Here is a 17316-nt window from a genome sequence, read left to right on the forward strand (position 1 = left end):
CAAATCCTGAGACAAAGCACTAAAAGAATAATGGCAGACAGTACAGTTGCCAATTTTCACATGGTAAATAAGCACCCCGACTTTCACAATAAGTCAAAAATCAAGCTAATCCCATTTCAAAACAAGGCCAAAACAAGCCAATCCCTAAGAACCCCAACAACCTATGTGAGTAGATCCCCCCCGACATGCAGTCTGGGACTGTGGTGGGCCCGCTGTGCACCACTGACTCTCCCCCCCTTGCCCCTGCTTGCCGGGAGCCGATCAAAAAAAAAAAAAGAAGCAACAAGCTACAAGCCAAACAAGCAACAAGCTACAAGCAAACTACTCTCTTACTGTTCAACTTAAAAACTTAATTGCCAGCTCCTGTGAAGAGCCTTTCAAAATTTGATCCTTATATACACAAATAATTTCATCTAGGGTATATTTTTAATTTACTGTGTGTTTTTTACAGATCTGACCTACACTAAAACTAAATGTAATTTGCACCCTAAAACGTTTTAAATACAAGCAAAAAAGGGGGGGAAGATGATGCTTCAGAGACAACTCTTTTGTGAAATACCTACAGACCTGTCATTTTTACAGCAAAGTAAGTCTGTCTCTGACAGAGATCACAGAACATGATAAAGCTAACAAATGAAAGCAAGCATTCACTGTCACGGGTCAGTGCAAGTTACTGGACCATTGATCAGCACTGATTAATTTAGATGCAACACAGTCTGCTACATTATTGCAGCATCCTAATACAGTGGGAAAAGTGACTGTATATGTTACAAGTGAAGAGGAATATATACAAGAAGGGGATCAACACCTGAGAACAAATGCAAATACAGCATTTTTTCTTTGTTTCTTCACATATTATGTATGCATACACAGCTCTGTTTTCTCTGATCTGCTTCAAGCTTCATTACCTTCCAGAATTAAAAGTATGAACTTTTTAACCTTATTCATGATGGATTATGCCACTGAATAAGAAAGAAATTTAGACAAATGCTATGTTACCTGATCACATCATAGCTGAGAAAAGGCAGCATTCTCTAAGAACAAAACAGAAAAGAAACAGAATTTGCAAGATTACAGTCACTGGAAAGGAAGTACTTTAAAGAGTTGTTTTTTGAATGTAAAGCTCAGTTTGCTCACTCCAAGAGGACAGCTGCACAAGCATGCTAAATACATTATCTATTTACCAAAATGCTTCATAAAGCAGATGGCATGTGAATTTGCTCCATTAGAAATGAGAACATTTTCCTTCTGTTTTTTCTACATCAAGCAAAGAAATAAACAGATTCCTGAACTACTTTTATTTTTTGTCCTCACTCTCCATTCTCCACTCCACAGGAGAGCAGATAAGCAGCTCTCAGAGGAGCCACATGTAGCTGTTGAATTTACTGGCAGAATGCAGCCGGAAGAATGTAAGTCAGTACCTTCTTTCTTCTGATTTACCTTACAAACACATTTTATTTCCTGTCAAAGTTTTATTGGTGTAAACCTCTTTCTAAACCTTGGTTAAGCTTTTCCCTGACAGCAATTATAACTCTTCATTTGTAAAATGCATCTACAAACCACAGAAGTCTTAGTAAGTTATCCAAAAGGGAAAAGCATGTGCTAATGGACCTCTGGAAGATGTTTTGCTGTTTGGATGTATTCAAATGCTGTTTGGATGTATTCAAATGCTTAGCAGACGTATATAACCTTACAACACTAAGGCTTTGTCTACACTGGCACTTTCATTGCTAAAATTTTTGTCGCTCAGGAGTGGGAAAAAACACCCCTCCGAGTGAGAAAAGTTTTAGCAACAAAATGCGCCGGTGTGGACAGCGCTTTGTTGGCAGGAGCTGTGCTCCTGGCAATGAAGCTATCAGCCCTTGCTCTCTCCCAGCGATAAGGAGTGGCCACACAGTGCACCGTACAACAGTGCGGCCGCAGCAGCACAGCCCTGCCATTGTAAGCTACGCAGTATAGATATAGCCTTAGTCTCTCTGGAACCGAAGGGGCACACCTCAGTGTTCTAAGCAAAGACACTCCTGACCTTCTGAAGTAGACGCTGATAAACATAACATTTTAAGGATGTAGAAAACAATAGGCCTACCAAAATTAAACCTATTTGTCAGCGAGTAAACCCTGTTTTAGCTGACATACTCATACATTATTGGATGACAAATGAACGTCTCTTTAAAAGGTATCAGTACAATCTGCTTCCACTTTGTCTGTCAGCACACTATTCCAAATCACTCAAGCAGAAACCGCCCTTCCAAATATCTTCTAATCATTACCACCATCCCACTCTGGGAACATGAGAAATCCTTTCTGTAGATCCCGGTTTGATCCTTTAAGATACTTACATAGTGTGATAAGATCCCTATGCTGTAAAGGGTCAGGTGGAATGACTGAGGAATAGGCGCCCCAATTCTTTTTGTACAATATGGGAACCAGTAGACAGATGGAGAAAAGCACCAATCAAGACCAAAAAATCACAAGCGATATCTATTGTAAGGACTTACATTTTTCAATGGAAAGCATATTCTAAAAGCTAAACAAACAGGCAGACAGTTTAGTTGGTTACTTATTTATTTATAGAAAGGCATGTATACATCCTGATTGGTACCAAGAAAATCTTCAAGCTAGCACAAAATTGTTGGCAGCAGGGCAGACTCCAACAGTTCTGCATTCCTGCTCAGCAACTGGTTGTCAAACTACTGATGAGTGAACATAAGTCTAAATTTACTTTTGATATCAGCTTTTGAAAATCCTTGCTCAGATTCACTTGTGGAAGGGGAGATCGTCAGACTTCTTTGAAGTGATTCTTGTATTGGTCATTGTAGGTTACATCTTTCAAAAGCACATACATTTTGCTTCATTTATAATCTGAAAAGGAACATTGAAAAACTGCCTCTGTTTTGAAAAAAACTGCTTCAGTTCTGCAGCATTTTAGGTAATTTTTTAAAATTAATCACCATCTTAAGGACAAGCTTTTTGAAACAGGAAACATCTTTTACTCTATGTTTGTAGAGTGCAGTGTAAATTTATAGCATTCTATAAATCAATACAAATAACACTCTCCCCCACTAAGGAGTCCTTCCAAACATGATCAGTTTCTCACTACCTACAAGCCATGTAATTAACTTTTATTTTATATGCTCTTTAATGCTTCCAATTCGCTGGGATGAGTTCATCAAAAAGATAATATTATATAATTTGTACTGTATAACATTTTTCACTTGAGGATCTCAGAACACATGGAAATATTAATTAGGACTTGCCAGAAAATAATTTCGTTTCATGAAAAATTTCAAGGTTTCTTCCACATTTGTTTTTGTTCTGTGAAAATGAGATATTTCTAAATGTTTCATGAAAATGACCCCAAAATAGCCAATAGCCCAGTGGTTAGGGCTCTCACCCAGGATATGGGAGATCCAGATTCAAGTCCCCGCTCTGCCTGATTCCGCACAAAAGAGAGTATGTCTAGACTACAGCCAGAATTGATGCTCTGAGATTGATCCACTAGCGGTCGATTTAATGGGTCTAGTGAAGACCCACCAAATCGACACCAGATCACTCTCCAGTCGACCCCTGTACTCTACCCCTGACGAGAAGAGTAAGGTAGGTCGACGGGAGAGTTTCTCCCGTCAACCACCCAAGCTGTAGACCCTGTGGTAACTCAACCTAAGGTACGTCGACTCCAGCTACATTATGCAGGTAGCTGGAGTTGCGTGGCGTAGGTCGACTTACCGTGGTATTGTAGACATAGCCAGAGAGTCTACAGCCTGGGGGATAGGGTACTGAATCAGGGTCTTGAAACTGGGTCTTCTGTATCGTAAGTGCCCTTACCACAGAGCTAGAGTGTCAGTCTCTCCCTGTCTCTGGCCCTACGAACATTTAGGTAAAATAGCTCCTACAGGAGAGAATTAACAGAATCATAGAGACTTCACTTGACCTTAAAGCAGATACCTGCATAATGGGCCATGTACCCTGGAAATGGAAGCTATCATTATACCGAAGCAGATAGCTACACTGAACTTTACTGGTTGCAAGTGTCACGGCACGTTGGGGAGACAGGGCCCTGCACCCCCCACTTCCTGTGATTCACCGTGACTCTCAGCCGGACAGTAAAACAGAAGATTTATTAGATGACAGGAACACAGTCCCAAACAGAGCTTGTAGGCACAAACAACAGGACCCCCTCAGTCAGGTCCATCTTGGGGAGAAGGGAGCCTAGACCCTGGTCCTGGGTCTCCCTCCATTTCCCCAGCCAGCTCCCAACTGAAACCCTTTCCAGCACTCTCCTCCAGCCACACACTCCGGTTCCTCCTCCAGCCTTTCTCCAGTTTCCCCGGGCAGAAGGTGTCACCTGGGCTCAGGTTACATGCTCAGGTATCATCCCTGAAGTGAAGTCACACCCTGATATCCCATCACCATCCAGCACCAATGCAGACAGTACCAGTAAAATTCCCACGCAACATCCTCAGGTCAATACTTCCCACTCCGTCACAGCAAGACATCAAATTTTGCCACACTGGAAAAGTAAATAGTCCTCCAAACCACAAACACTGGTATAATGGACTGGCAGACCCGGCTGCGAAGGAAAGGATCACATAAAATAGACAGCAAACCCCAGAAAAATTTGAATCCATTTGGGACAATTTCCTAGAACTGATTAGCTAAAGATCCCTTCAGGACATCTGGATGAAAGGCAGGGGACTAATCCACATAATGCCTCTTCCCATCCCCTCTGTTTCTCCCCATCCCACTCCTTCCCATGTCTTTCCTCCTCTTGGCTTTGATTTCCTTAAATTTAATACATGCCATAAAAATCCTGTGCTAGAAATATTTAAGTTAATGCTTGGGAACCTAAGCAACTGTGTAAATTAGTCTTTTCTTGTTTCTGGTGTATAGTATTTTTGTATTTATTCTAGAAACTGGCACCTAGAATTTGTTATAAGAAAAAAGATTGAAAAAAAAAATAATGAAATGGCTCAGGCCTCTTATTTTCCATCAGTAATGAATATAGGCTGTAAAAAGGGATAATGTCACAGGCAATATCTGACAATTGCCAGAATGTCTGGAACTCTTAATAACATTATTCTAAAAAGCACTGTGGACAGTGTGTGGTGGATTCTGCAGTGGGGTTCTTTTGGCTACTTAAGAGTATTTCCAGATCTTGTGGTTGTTTAGGCAAAATGATCCATTTTCTAAAGGACCACACAGAATTAGTCAGAAGGCAAAAACTCCATTATTTCTGAAGTATGTGGTTGTAGCGGATGCATTTCAAGCTTACCCTTTAATGCCACCAAGTCACCTTTTCAAAGAGTTAGGGTAAAATTAAATTAGAGTCGAAAGCAGATATTAGTGTTATAAGAATGTGTTCAGCATTTAGACTTTATGGAATACTTGTAGGATACTGCATGTATTGATTTCACTTATAACCTCTGTAGCCCATGATATAAAGTTACGCTGAGTGTTTGCATTGTCAACCTCTGTAATTGTGTAACTCCCAAACAAGAAAAGAAGTGTTAATTAAGGTAAAGTGTGCATTCTGCACAAAACATGGCCCATTGAAGGCTAATGAAGCATTGTGTAGCATCAAAGGAGGGAGACCTTGATTGCATTCCTAACTCTATCCAGGAAGGGAAGGCCTGTGCCATGCACAGTTCCCACAGAATCTGGGAATGGGTGACAGGGAATGGATCACTTTATGATTATCTGTTCTGTTCATTCCCTCTGAAGCACCTGGCACTGGCCACTTTCAGAAGACAGGATATCGGCCTAGATGGACCTTTGGTTTTATCATATGTGGCCATTCTTATGTTAAGATTTTCTTTTCTTCACCCAGCAACATGTAATCCAATCAGAAAGTATCATTTTAAATGTCTTGATAGGCAACAAGTCTATGTATCTTGTAGACTATTACTACACTATCTCCAAGGTCATTAAAGGGACATAATGCTATTGAAAGAAATTAAAACTTGACAGTAGTGACAACATAAAGACTGTGCTCTTGTCCCAAATCCTATGCTCCCTTCTTCTTTGCCGTATTCACAGATTCTTAGATTCCAAGGCCAGAAGAGACCATTGTGATCACAGAGTGATCACTCATGTGTAATACACAGGCCACAGACTTCCCCAAAATAATTCCTAGAGCATATCTATAAGAAAAACATCCACTCTTGATTTTAAAATGGTCAGTGATAGAGAATCCACCACAACCCTTGGTAAATTGTTCTACTGGTTAATTACTTTCATCTTTTAAAATGTACACCTTATTAAATAGTATAATCAGGTAAGGAATATCCTCTCGAAAGCTGCTTTTCTGCGGATGAAAAATAAGTATTTAATCTAAAAAAAATTCATATTTGTACAAAGCCATTTAGTCTTTCAATCTCCCACAGAAAAAAATTAACCCCAATATTATAAAGTTTATCAACACAGTTACATTAAATCTAAAGAAAAAAAATCTCAATAACCAATAGTAATCAATTTAACCTGAACATTTAAACCTTAGAATCAGTAGCGTAACTAGGGGGAAGCGGGGCAGCGGCTGCTCCCCCACCGAGCACAAATGGCGCCTTTAAAATTTTTTCACGCCTTTTTAATTTATTTTTATAAATATATTTACTATCTAATTTTTTGCCATTTTCTTTTGATTAAATGCTGTGACAGGTTTGGTCACAAAGATCCACTTGGGACTGTCACCTGCTGTGCTGAAATTACCTCTGAGCCTGTTTTCCCTGCCAGCTTGGGACTCCAGAACCCTGCCTTATTGAGCCAGATACACTAGCCTGCTGCAACATAGACTCAGGCTCTGGGCCATGCCCCCAAAGCTGCAGACTTTAACTAAAAACAGCTCAGCTCCAGCACCCAGATATCCGATGGGATCCAAACCCTGAATAAATCTGTTTTACTCTGTATAAAGCTTATACAGGGTAAACTCATAAATTGTCCGCCCTCTATAACACTGATAGAGAGATATGCACAGCTGTTTGCTCCCCCAGGTATTAATCACTTACTCTGGGGTTATTAATAAATAGAAGTGATTTTATTAAGTATAAAAAGTAGGATTTTAGTGGTTAGCAAAATAAAACAAAAACACACAAGTCTAAGCCTAATACATTAAGAAACTGATTACAAGTAATATCTCACCCTCAGACATGTTCCAATAAGCTTCTTTCACGGACTAGACTCCTTCCTCATCTGGGCCCAATCCTTTCCCCTGGTATAGTCCTTGTTAGTTCCAGTAGACATCTTAGGTGGTAAGCAAGGGTTTTCTTATGACTGGCAGCCTCTTTGTCCTGCTCCACCCCCTTTTATAGCTGTGGCACAAGTTGGGAATCTTTTGTCTCTCTGGGTCCCCATCCCCCCCCCCCCCGCTTCTAAATGGAAAAGTACCAGATTTAAGATGGATTCCAGCATCATGTGACATGATCAGATGGCCTGTGAGACCACAGCCTCCATTCTTCCTGGGCTGGCCCACATGTACACAGGAAGATTTGCAAGTAAACAGTGTCATTTACAATTAATTGATTCTGAAGCACTCTTAATGGCGTCCACTTAATATGTTTACATTAGTAATACAAGTTTATATCTTATTCTTCTAACTCCAGACATAGAAATAATACATGCAAACAAATGGGATGAACACACTCAGTAGATGATAAGCTTTGTAATGATACCTTACAAGATACCTTTTGCATAAAGCGTATTCCAGTTACATCATACTCACATTTATAAGCATATTTTCATAAATCATATGGAGTGCAACGTCACAAGTGCAACAGCACAATAAAATGTATGATATCTCACCCACTACTCTGGCAAGTGTATAGCTCTTATGTTTCTGCATTTTTCAATGTAGTTTGTGTGCAGTAAATTCTAAACATCATTTCCTGTTGCATTATACTAAAACAGTTTGACTGGTACTATGATATAAATATTCTCTGATATTGTTATAGCTTTAGATTTGTAAATTTATGACATTTACATGTTACGTTTTTTCCCAGGATTCTTATTCTTGCTGAATTGCTACAAATAACTTGAAATTACTTACACTATCTAATCAGGAAGACACCATGTGCCCAGCTGTAAAACACTGCTTTACATAAAATAGAAAAAAGTATTTTGTTTCCAAAGGGTGTAACCAAACCAACTAAGACAAAACAAGAAACAAATATCAGGCTTAGGGAATAAGGGAAATAGTTCACATACACACACTTTGATTCAGTTTAATGGAAATGTAGATACAATTGTTTTATAAGTACAAATAACAAGGAAGGAAGAAGGTGGATATGTTCGGAAACATAACTGAGTTTTTTTATCATTACACATTTAAATGAGTTGCTAAATGAGCATATTAACTCCGATCTCAATAGTGGATGTGAACCACTAGAGCAAATAGAATCATAGAATCATAGATTAGGGTGGGAAGAGATCTCAGGAGGTCATCTCGTCCAAACCCCTGCTCAAAGCAGGACCAACACTAACTAAATCATCCCAGTCAGGGCTCTGTCAAGCTGGGCCTTAAAAACCTCTAAGGATGGAGATTCCACCACCTCCTTTGGGCTCCACATCCTTTCTGTAGTGGGGAGCCCAAAACTGGACACAATACTCAGATGTGACCTCACCACAGCCAAATAGAGGGGAATAATCACTTCCCTCGATCTGCTGGCAATGCTCCTACTAATGCAGCCCAATATGCCATTAGCCTTCTTGGCAACAAAGGCACACTGCTGACTCATATCCAGCTTCTCATCCACTGTAACCCCCAGGTCCTTTTCTACAGAACTGTATTGTTTGCTGTGCATCAATATGTGATTTAAATTACTTGAGACTTACAAGATTCTTAAAAGGGGCTTTATTCTGCAGTTCTTTCTTTTAAAACACACATGCATTCTGAGTGTCTTTAATCACTAGTACAGTGTGTGTGTTTATGGGTTTTCTGTAGCCCCCCTTGCTGTGATATCTAAGCACGTGCTAGTAAATTAGATTTACATAGCAAGAACCCAGTGAACTTCAGAGTCTTCTGGTCTTCTCCTTTCCTAGTTATAGAAAGCTCTGTTTGGCACCATCATTCCATGTGTGATTCGGAAAAATTTCTTCCTTCCCACAAAAACAACTGTCATTTCTAAGGAAGAATACAAAGACTCCTGGCACCATCTTTGCTCCATATATACCGACAACAGATAGGATCCACAAAAGTATCATCAGCCAACCTGAGCATAAATAGCATAGGTTAGAGAGAGAGAAATTCCCAAGTTTTTAGGCTTCTTATAGGTAGCTGCCTTGCCAAGAAACCAAGTTCTTAAGAGAACACATCTTTGAGACTATATGTGGCATGGTCTTAAGATCATTTATACTTTCTTTAAATGTAGTTGAGCAGTTTTTGTTTTTAGGTTTTTGTCTTAAGGCATTTTTAATTATGTCTTCACATTTTGCATAAGTGACACTTTTCTTTCACAGACCTTCTTCTGAGAAAAATGGGAAATTCAGCACTACAATCAGTCCTCTTTTTGAACTTTGTTTCCTACTGTTGCTCAGAACTACCATTCCAGATGCAGAAAAGCACAAATATATTAATATCTAAAAGTAGTGGAATAACCTGCTAAAGGTTTAAAAAACCACTGAGGAACAGGTCAACTTTAATAAACTTCATTAACGTTTTGCAATGAAGCAGTTATCCTGGCAACTAGAAATATGAGCCTGATTTCCTCTTTTCATTTGATCACTACGATATGGCAACAACCCATTTCTCATCCATCAAAACTTGAAAATGACTGAAATCTTTTGGCGATGCTAGTAGCAGGCCAAAAAGCTGTTGGTAACTACAAAAAAAAATCCAAATATTAGCCTTCTGTAACTGTATATACTAGACTACTTTTCTTTAGAGCTCCCACCATTTGTACCACAGGTAGAGTTCTAACAATCGTAGAACATTTGACCACTATGTTGTTTACCTTTCTCAAAGAAATTCTATTGGCTGTCTACGTTAGTGTTTCGCAGCACTAGTGTTAGAAATGGTGGGAAACTTTCAGAAAAAACACCTAGCATAGATGGGGCAATTGGCAGCTTTCATAATCTGCAACCACTTTCAAGAGCCACTCTAGGTCATGTGAAACTTGCAAAGCTGACAACTTGATCTCAATTCACTTCCCACAGCCAGAAAAAATATCACATGAAAAAAATACTCCACAGAAGAACCTAGTGTTTCACTAGCTTTTGATAACCTTACACACTGTTTGGCTTATGTGCAAGTTATCTATCTCCTTCATAGTAAACTGCACTTTTAAAGTAGAGCACACACTTATACTACAAATACATACCAGCTGGCTGGTGTATTGTTTTCAGATATTGGTATCTGCATTCCTTTTACCGGATGCAGTATCATTGTCTCAGTTCAGATGTGGCAGATAAAAACAATGTGAACACATAGCTTGTTTTTATTTTTAAAGCCTCCAATGGTATCCAGTAACAATAACAGGAAGAGCTGTAAGGATCGATAGGCAAGATTATTACTTGTGACTTTTCTTCCTCTTCCCAAGAATACATATGTGAACTTTTCGATATCAGATAAAACAGAGTACTTACCAGGTCCCTATGAAGCACCCAGTTTGCATGGAGGTAATGGATTCCATCAAGGATCTGGTAGAGTAGTGATTTAACCATAGATCTTGGCAACTGCATGGGCTTTTTATTTGCTTTTGAGGCACGGTGAAACTTGATAATATGCTAGAAATAAAAAGTAGAAACATGAAGCTTTTTTAACAAAGTAAGTTTCCTCAAACAACATTAACAAAGGGAAAGAAATAAAGAGGTTGTTGCCTTTTGCTTTGCAAAGGTTTTGCTTTGTCTCCAATTATTTTTCAGATGTATGTGTTCTCAGTGTTACACACCTACTAATTTTTAAAGAAAATCTAGATAATACCAAAACAGTAACTACTTACCACTTTGCAGTCATTGTGGTTCTTAGAAATGTTTTTTCCATGTGGACACCACCCCATTTATGGTACATATGTGCTGCATGTGCATGAGATTGGATTCTTTTGTCCAGCAATGTCCACTGGAGCCACACCTGTACCCTGCATCCACCCAACGGCATACGGGATAGACCAGCCCTGATTGCTTCTCAGTTTCCTTGCTCATTCACAATCCCAGCACAGATGGACTCCAAAGGAACAGAGAAGAGGGGTGGTCATGGGATTCATAAGGACAAAACAATTTAAAGACCACAGTTACTGTAGGGATAAGTAATCATTCTCACCTTGAGTCTTGGTCAGTATGGATCCCACTTATGGTGATGGACTAGCAGTTCCCAGATTAATAAAGGAGGGTCTGAGGAGTTCTAGCTACAGAACTGCTCTCCCAAATTTGGCATTTGATTTGCTCTCTGATCCAGAGCCTAATGTTTATTAAAGATATAAAATTAGGTCCCCGTGGCTGCCTTGTGGGTCTTTGAAGAGGATGCCTCGGCTCTAGTTGAGTGGACCCTGTTGCCTGAGGGAAGGGGCATATCTGCTAGTTGGCAGCAAGATGTAATGCACTGAATGATCCACTTGGATAATCTCTAGGAAGAGGGTGATTCAGGAATTGTTTGGGGAATCCCTGAGAGGAGATGGGGAATGGACATCTGGAGATAGGTCTCATCTTAATTCTGGAAAGAGTATGTGGGTGAAGAGAAGGAAGATTAAATATGTTCTAGAGATGATGGTGACATCTCAGTGGGAGGATAAGACATTACCAGTACTGAGGGTTTAATTCTTTCTTGTGCCAGAGAAACCGGTACTAGTGGCATCAGATCTGAGGCCAATGCCAGGGGCTCAATGTCAGTAGGTAGGAATAGGCCTGTAATGCTGTTGTGGACTACTGTACTGGGGATCTTGGTACCTACGAAGAATCTTTGTTTCAATACCAGAATAGATTTGGTGCCATTTGGCCCAGTGAGCCTTTGGGTTCATCCCTATTTACAGGGATACTTGAGGATTGGGATCAATAGGAAAAGAGTCCCTTTTTGGCATAAGAGAACACCTTTCAAAACTCAATTAACCCCTTATGGATGGCTAAAACTCTACCTCCTGAAGCCAAGTATCTCTGGAGTGATAAGTTCTGGTAAAGAAGGACCAGCACACAGCGCAATGGTCTGGATCCATGGCTCTTGAAAAAGAAAAGACACCAACTGTGTCCATCAGTTAATGGAATAAGTCCATCACATGATTGGTATGGCTTGAAGTCAGAGGGTTTAGACTCGGCCATTACACAGGCAGGCACGTTGGCACTAATTAGTACTCAGGCGAAAGACAGAAAATCTAAAGAAAACAAAAAAGAGCTGCCATGACGGTAGAAAAATGCTCCTGAACTAATTATGGTAACTACTAATATTTACAAATATTTACATCCTTACTTTAATGAAGGGGCACTATGGGGTAGCAGGTGAACACTACAAAGTTTCCTCTCGCTGTCAGTGACAGCAAAAGGGAAGTGAGAGGCAGTCAGAGCCACTCTGCCCTATATGCCCTTAGTTGCGAGGTGGAGTGCACAAGGACATACATTGCACAGGTGTGGTCCCAACAGATACTGGTACTCAAAAGGTTCCAATCTCATGTGCATAAGGTGCAGCGCACCATAACTCAGATTCTCACAGACTGAGATTCAAAGAACCATGCATAACAAGCCAACTTTCAATGAGCTTTTTTCAGGATGAAATTCATACAGACCATTTACATACATTTATTTAGAGCAATTCAAGGTATTAATTTGAGCAGCGACAAGACTGAATTACTTGAATTTTCAGTAGAAGCTGCCTAATTCAAACTTTTTTTCCCAGCTTTGAAGCTTTAGATATCAGGCCGTAACAAGAAGTTGTGTCTACATTAGACATCGTTCTCACCATTGCTACCACTGGTGAAGTTCCTCTGTGGGGAGAGTTAACATAGGCCAGCCACTGGTATTTTAGACACCATGTCATTGAACCATACTCAGACCAGCTTTTGATGACACAGTGGGGTTAAAAAACTGGCAACTCCTTGTCAACACTAATATTCTCATTGTTGCTTCCACAAGTGATGATGATGGTGGGAAATACAGAAAAATGCCTAGTACAGACAAAGCCATAAGGTTACTAGTTCTTGCCGCCCCAACATACAATTAGTAAATAAACACCAAACTCCTACAGCCGGGTATCCAAATGCCTGAATATTCTGATAACACTAAATGAAACCCTTAAGAGATCATTTTACATATTAGATAGGAACTTCCCCTGAAGTTTTTCTTTTCAGTCATGTCACAGAAGGAGTTTGAGAGCGAGAACAGGGAGTTCCTTGCTCTCAGTACTGTGAATTGTTCCTTGGACAAGAAGAAAAGGAGTACTTGTGGCACCTTAGAGACTAACCAATTTATTTGAGCATGAGCTTTCGTGAGCTACAGCTCACTTCATCGGATGCATACCGTGGAAACTGCAGCAGACTTTATATACACACAGAGAATATGAAACAATACCTCCTCCCACCCCACTGTCCTGCTGGTAATAGTTTATCTAAAGTGATCATCAAGTTGGGCCATTTCCAGCACAAATCCAGGTTTTCTCACCCTCCACCCCCCCACACACAAATTCACTCTAGAACTCTCTTATGTACTTCAAAGAGCTTTTCAAAAGATGCTGCTGCTAATTACAACAATTTTTTAAAAAATTTTAAAAACCAATCTTTTATTGGTATACAATCAAAAATTCAGAAGCAGCAATAAAATATGTAGAGGTTACCATGTCAAAGACCCACACACCAAAGCAATTAGTGAAAGCTTAGTCCTTTCTCATGGAGCATGTACTGATAAAAGCATTTCAGTGGATCCATTTCAAAACTAGCTAATGATCTTTGCAAGAAACCAATCCTTACAAAAATATTTTTTTAAAACCAGACCATATCATTGCATGTAGAGAAATCCCCACCATAAAAGAACAACGCTGGTTAGGGATACTTAAATGAAACAAACGCATAGCCATCTTGAGCAAGGTTTGCGAAAGAACACAAATGAGAGGTAGATGTTAAAAAATTACAACTATAAAAGAGTCAGGGACTTAATACTGTATTAAAGTTTGTTGGAAAGTTATCTAACCCTCTCTGGAGAGATTCTCCTTTAAAGGTCTAATCAAAGCCTACTGTCCCGTACTAAGTGCAGCTTTACTTTCTTTCCAATCCCACCCAATTTTACAAGTCAATTATAATTGATAGTTTCCCTCAACAGAGGTAGATGGGTCTCTCAAATTCCATTTCCTACAAAACAAAAGCAAAAACTACAGTTACTGCTGTCTCCAGTAGAGACAGTCTTACACTATTCTACACACTTGATCTGATCCTGTCCCACTTACAATTTCAGTACTGAGTAAAATTTAAATGTAAGATATATTCAAGACCAAGGGATTGGGATACAGAATATTTCACTGCTATGTCACTGAACTGAATCTATCTTAAGAGTGACCATCTTTGTCCATTGGTAGGAGGAGATCATCAACTAATATAATCAGTAAAAACAACGAGGAGTCCTTGTGGCACCTTAGAAACTAACACATTTATTTGGGCATAAGCTTTTGTGGGCTAAAACCCACTTCATCAGATGCATGGAGTGGAAAATACAGTAGAGAGGTATAAATACACAGCATACGAAAAGGTGGGAGTTGCTTTACCAAGTGGGGGGTCAGTGCTAACGAGCCAATTCAATTAAGGTGGAAGTGGGCTATTAACAGTTGACAAGAAGGGAGGAAAAATCACTTTTGTAGTGCTACAACTCCTCATTTTTGCTGATACAGACTAACACGGCTACCATGCTACTATAATCAGTGTTATTTCTGCCCCAAATCCAGTCTATTATCAAATTATTGAAGCTCAAGGAAATTGAAAAATCAAGAAATTGCCAGAGTTGCTTTGTTACAACCTTCCCAATGACGTTGCCTAAAAATGGTAGATAAGATACAGGTTCACAGTTAACACGACTGACAACATCATGAGTTGATTTCTTGAAAACTGACTTATTTATGAGCTGCTGGAACCACTGTTCTTCCTTCACCCAGGGAAACACTGACAATATCTATCAACAATGGACCCAGTACTTCCCAACTGGCCTGCAAAACCTGGTAAGAAAAAAGGTCCAAACTGAAAGCTGCTGAAACCTCCTATTATGGTGAACATAAGAACAGCCATACTGGGTCAGACCAATGGTCCATTTATCCCAGTATCCTGTCTTCCAACAATGGCTGGTGCCAAATGCTTCAGAGGGAACAAACAGAACAGGGCAATTTATTGAGTGATCCATCCTTCGTCATCCAGTCCCAGTTTCTGACAGTCAGAGGTTAGGGACACCCAAAGGATAGGGTTGCGTCCTTGACCATTTTGGCTAGTAGACATTGATAGACCTATCCTCCATGAAGTTAGTTAATTCTTTTTTGGATCAGCATATAAGCACTGAACACCTCACAACCCCTCACACCATGTCCAGCATAGTTTTCACTGTGTCTTTTTTCTTAGAACCTATGAAATGTTATACCAGCTTAGATCAGTGACCCTTCTCTTCCAGCATACCATCTTCCACAGTAGCAGAAAAACTGTCAGTCTGGCAGAGCAGACACAAAAGCAGCCTTCAGCAAGTACTATAGCATTGAGGAAAGGGGGAAGGATGAAGCCTAGCCAGAACTACCCTTCCTCCCTCAGTGTCTCCAGACCCAGAACTCTGTAGGGGTGAGCCTCACACCTTCTGGGGATGCTAGGGCCCCTAAGCTATGTGAGAAGGAGTAAGAACCAGGAATGAACCTGCACCCCCCCCCCGCCTTGCCCTTGCCAAGAGAAACTTTTTCACAGCCCTGTTAACCTGACCTATGTTTGCAGCATAGACCAGTCTTAAGCTTGTTGAAGATAAGCTACTCAGGCTATCCTTCAAACTTTTAAAACTAGCAGATCTCATCTGCTTCCTCCTCATTTTTATTCATGATGAGAAGAGAAAGATGAATTTTCCAGTTTCTTCAACTCCGAATCAATTTATCAACTTTGAATGAATTAGTCCAAATGAAGAAAATATTCCTTTTGTGCCTACAGAAGAGGCTATTGCTGTCAGAAGTTGGTTTAGCACTTCAGCAAACTCAGGTCCCAAGTGCTTACCATGAGACTTCCATCTGTTCAATGGTGTGATTTTCTTTAAATTGAAAACTGAGCCTATCAAAGCTGAGGTAGGGAAAAGCTATAAAATAGGAGTATCTAAGTGGGCTCTGTGATCGATCTTGATGAGTTACGTGTTGGTGTCTCTTGGAGTCAGAAGCTAGGCCCCAATACCTTGGATGACTTTGCAAGTCTCTTGCACCCAGTAGCACAGCCTCTAGGTCCCCACAGGATTAAGCCCTTAATACAGTATATGAACTGTTGTGCCACATTTACAAAGCTTGACCTCAAAAGCTGAATGTTTTTCCCAATTCTTTCTTTACCTAGAAAAGCAGCCTTTTACTCAAAGTTTTTGTAGAAACTCATGGATTCAACATTTTTATTTAAATATTTTAAGAGATTATAATAAATTTAGGTCTTGACGTATTTTGTATTAAATTCAGTTTTTAGTTTAAACTGATTTTTAAAAACAAATGATAATAACAAAATTTTAAAAATCCAATTTAAATAAAAAATCTGATTTTTTTTAAATCATCAATCTTTATCCACCGTAGATCAGGGGATTCTTGCTGAAATATTTGACAATACTTGACCGTGGTCAAATAATAGGTGGTCAATTGACTGGCTTGCCAAGCCTACATTTAAGTAATGTAAAAATATTTGGGCTTGAGCTATCCTTATGAGTAAGAGCTAAAATCAGACTTAATGTAACCAAGTAAAACCAATGGAATTGCACCAGATCTGAGTATGACTTAAATATTGGAAAATGTTGATGGAATCCAGTTAAATTTGCAGTACTATATGTACTTACTAGCAGGCGCTTCACCACCATTATTAAATTAATAGTAAGAATACAAGACTATTTCCTTGAAAGTTTGATATGTGAAATTGTAAATCTTTATTTGAATGCTGAGTCAATTGGAATTAGGAAGTTTGGATCCAAAGAGGATCCTTTGTGCTTTCTTTCTAAACTAAATGAGGATAATAGGATTTCTCATTTCTATTACTAGATGAAAATCATATATTAAAGACAACCCCTGCATCCTTATAACCTTTTTCTTTAATTTAAAAAGGCAGACTATGTGTAATAGATTAACATCCAACATTATTTCATATCATAGGCAACAACTATTTTTTATTTTAACAGTTTCACTGGTATCACCAGTATCTGCAAATAAACTCATTGAGGATCAGC

General features: G+C 39.4%; 1 protein-coding gene across 1 annotated transcript in view; it reads right to left on the reverse strand.

The window, feature by feature from the left end:
* Positions 1–17316, reverse strand: part of CDK19 (cyclin dependent kinase 19) — a 217847-nt gene that overhangs the window by 78062 nt on the left and 122469 nt on the right. Inside the window, 1 exon segment of the mRNA XM_084623122.1 lies at positions 10573–10713. Coding sequence (XP_084479248.1) covers positions 10573–10713 — 141 coding nt within the window.

This window comes from Lepidochelys olivacea (assembly GCF_965140295.1).
Source record: "Lepidochelys olivacea isolate rLepOli2 genome assembly, chromosome: 3".
In the NCBI taxonomy this organism is placed as follows: domain Eukaryota; kingdom Metazoa; phylum Chordata; order Testudines; family Cheloniidae; genus Lepidochelys; species Lepidochelys olivacea.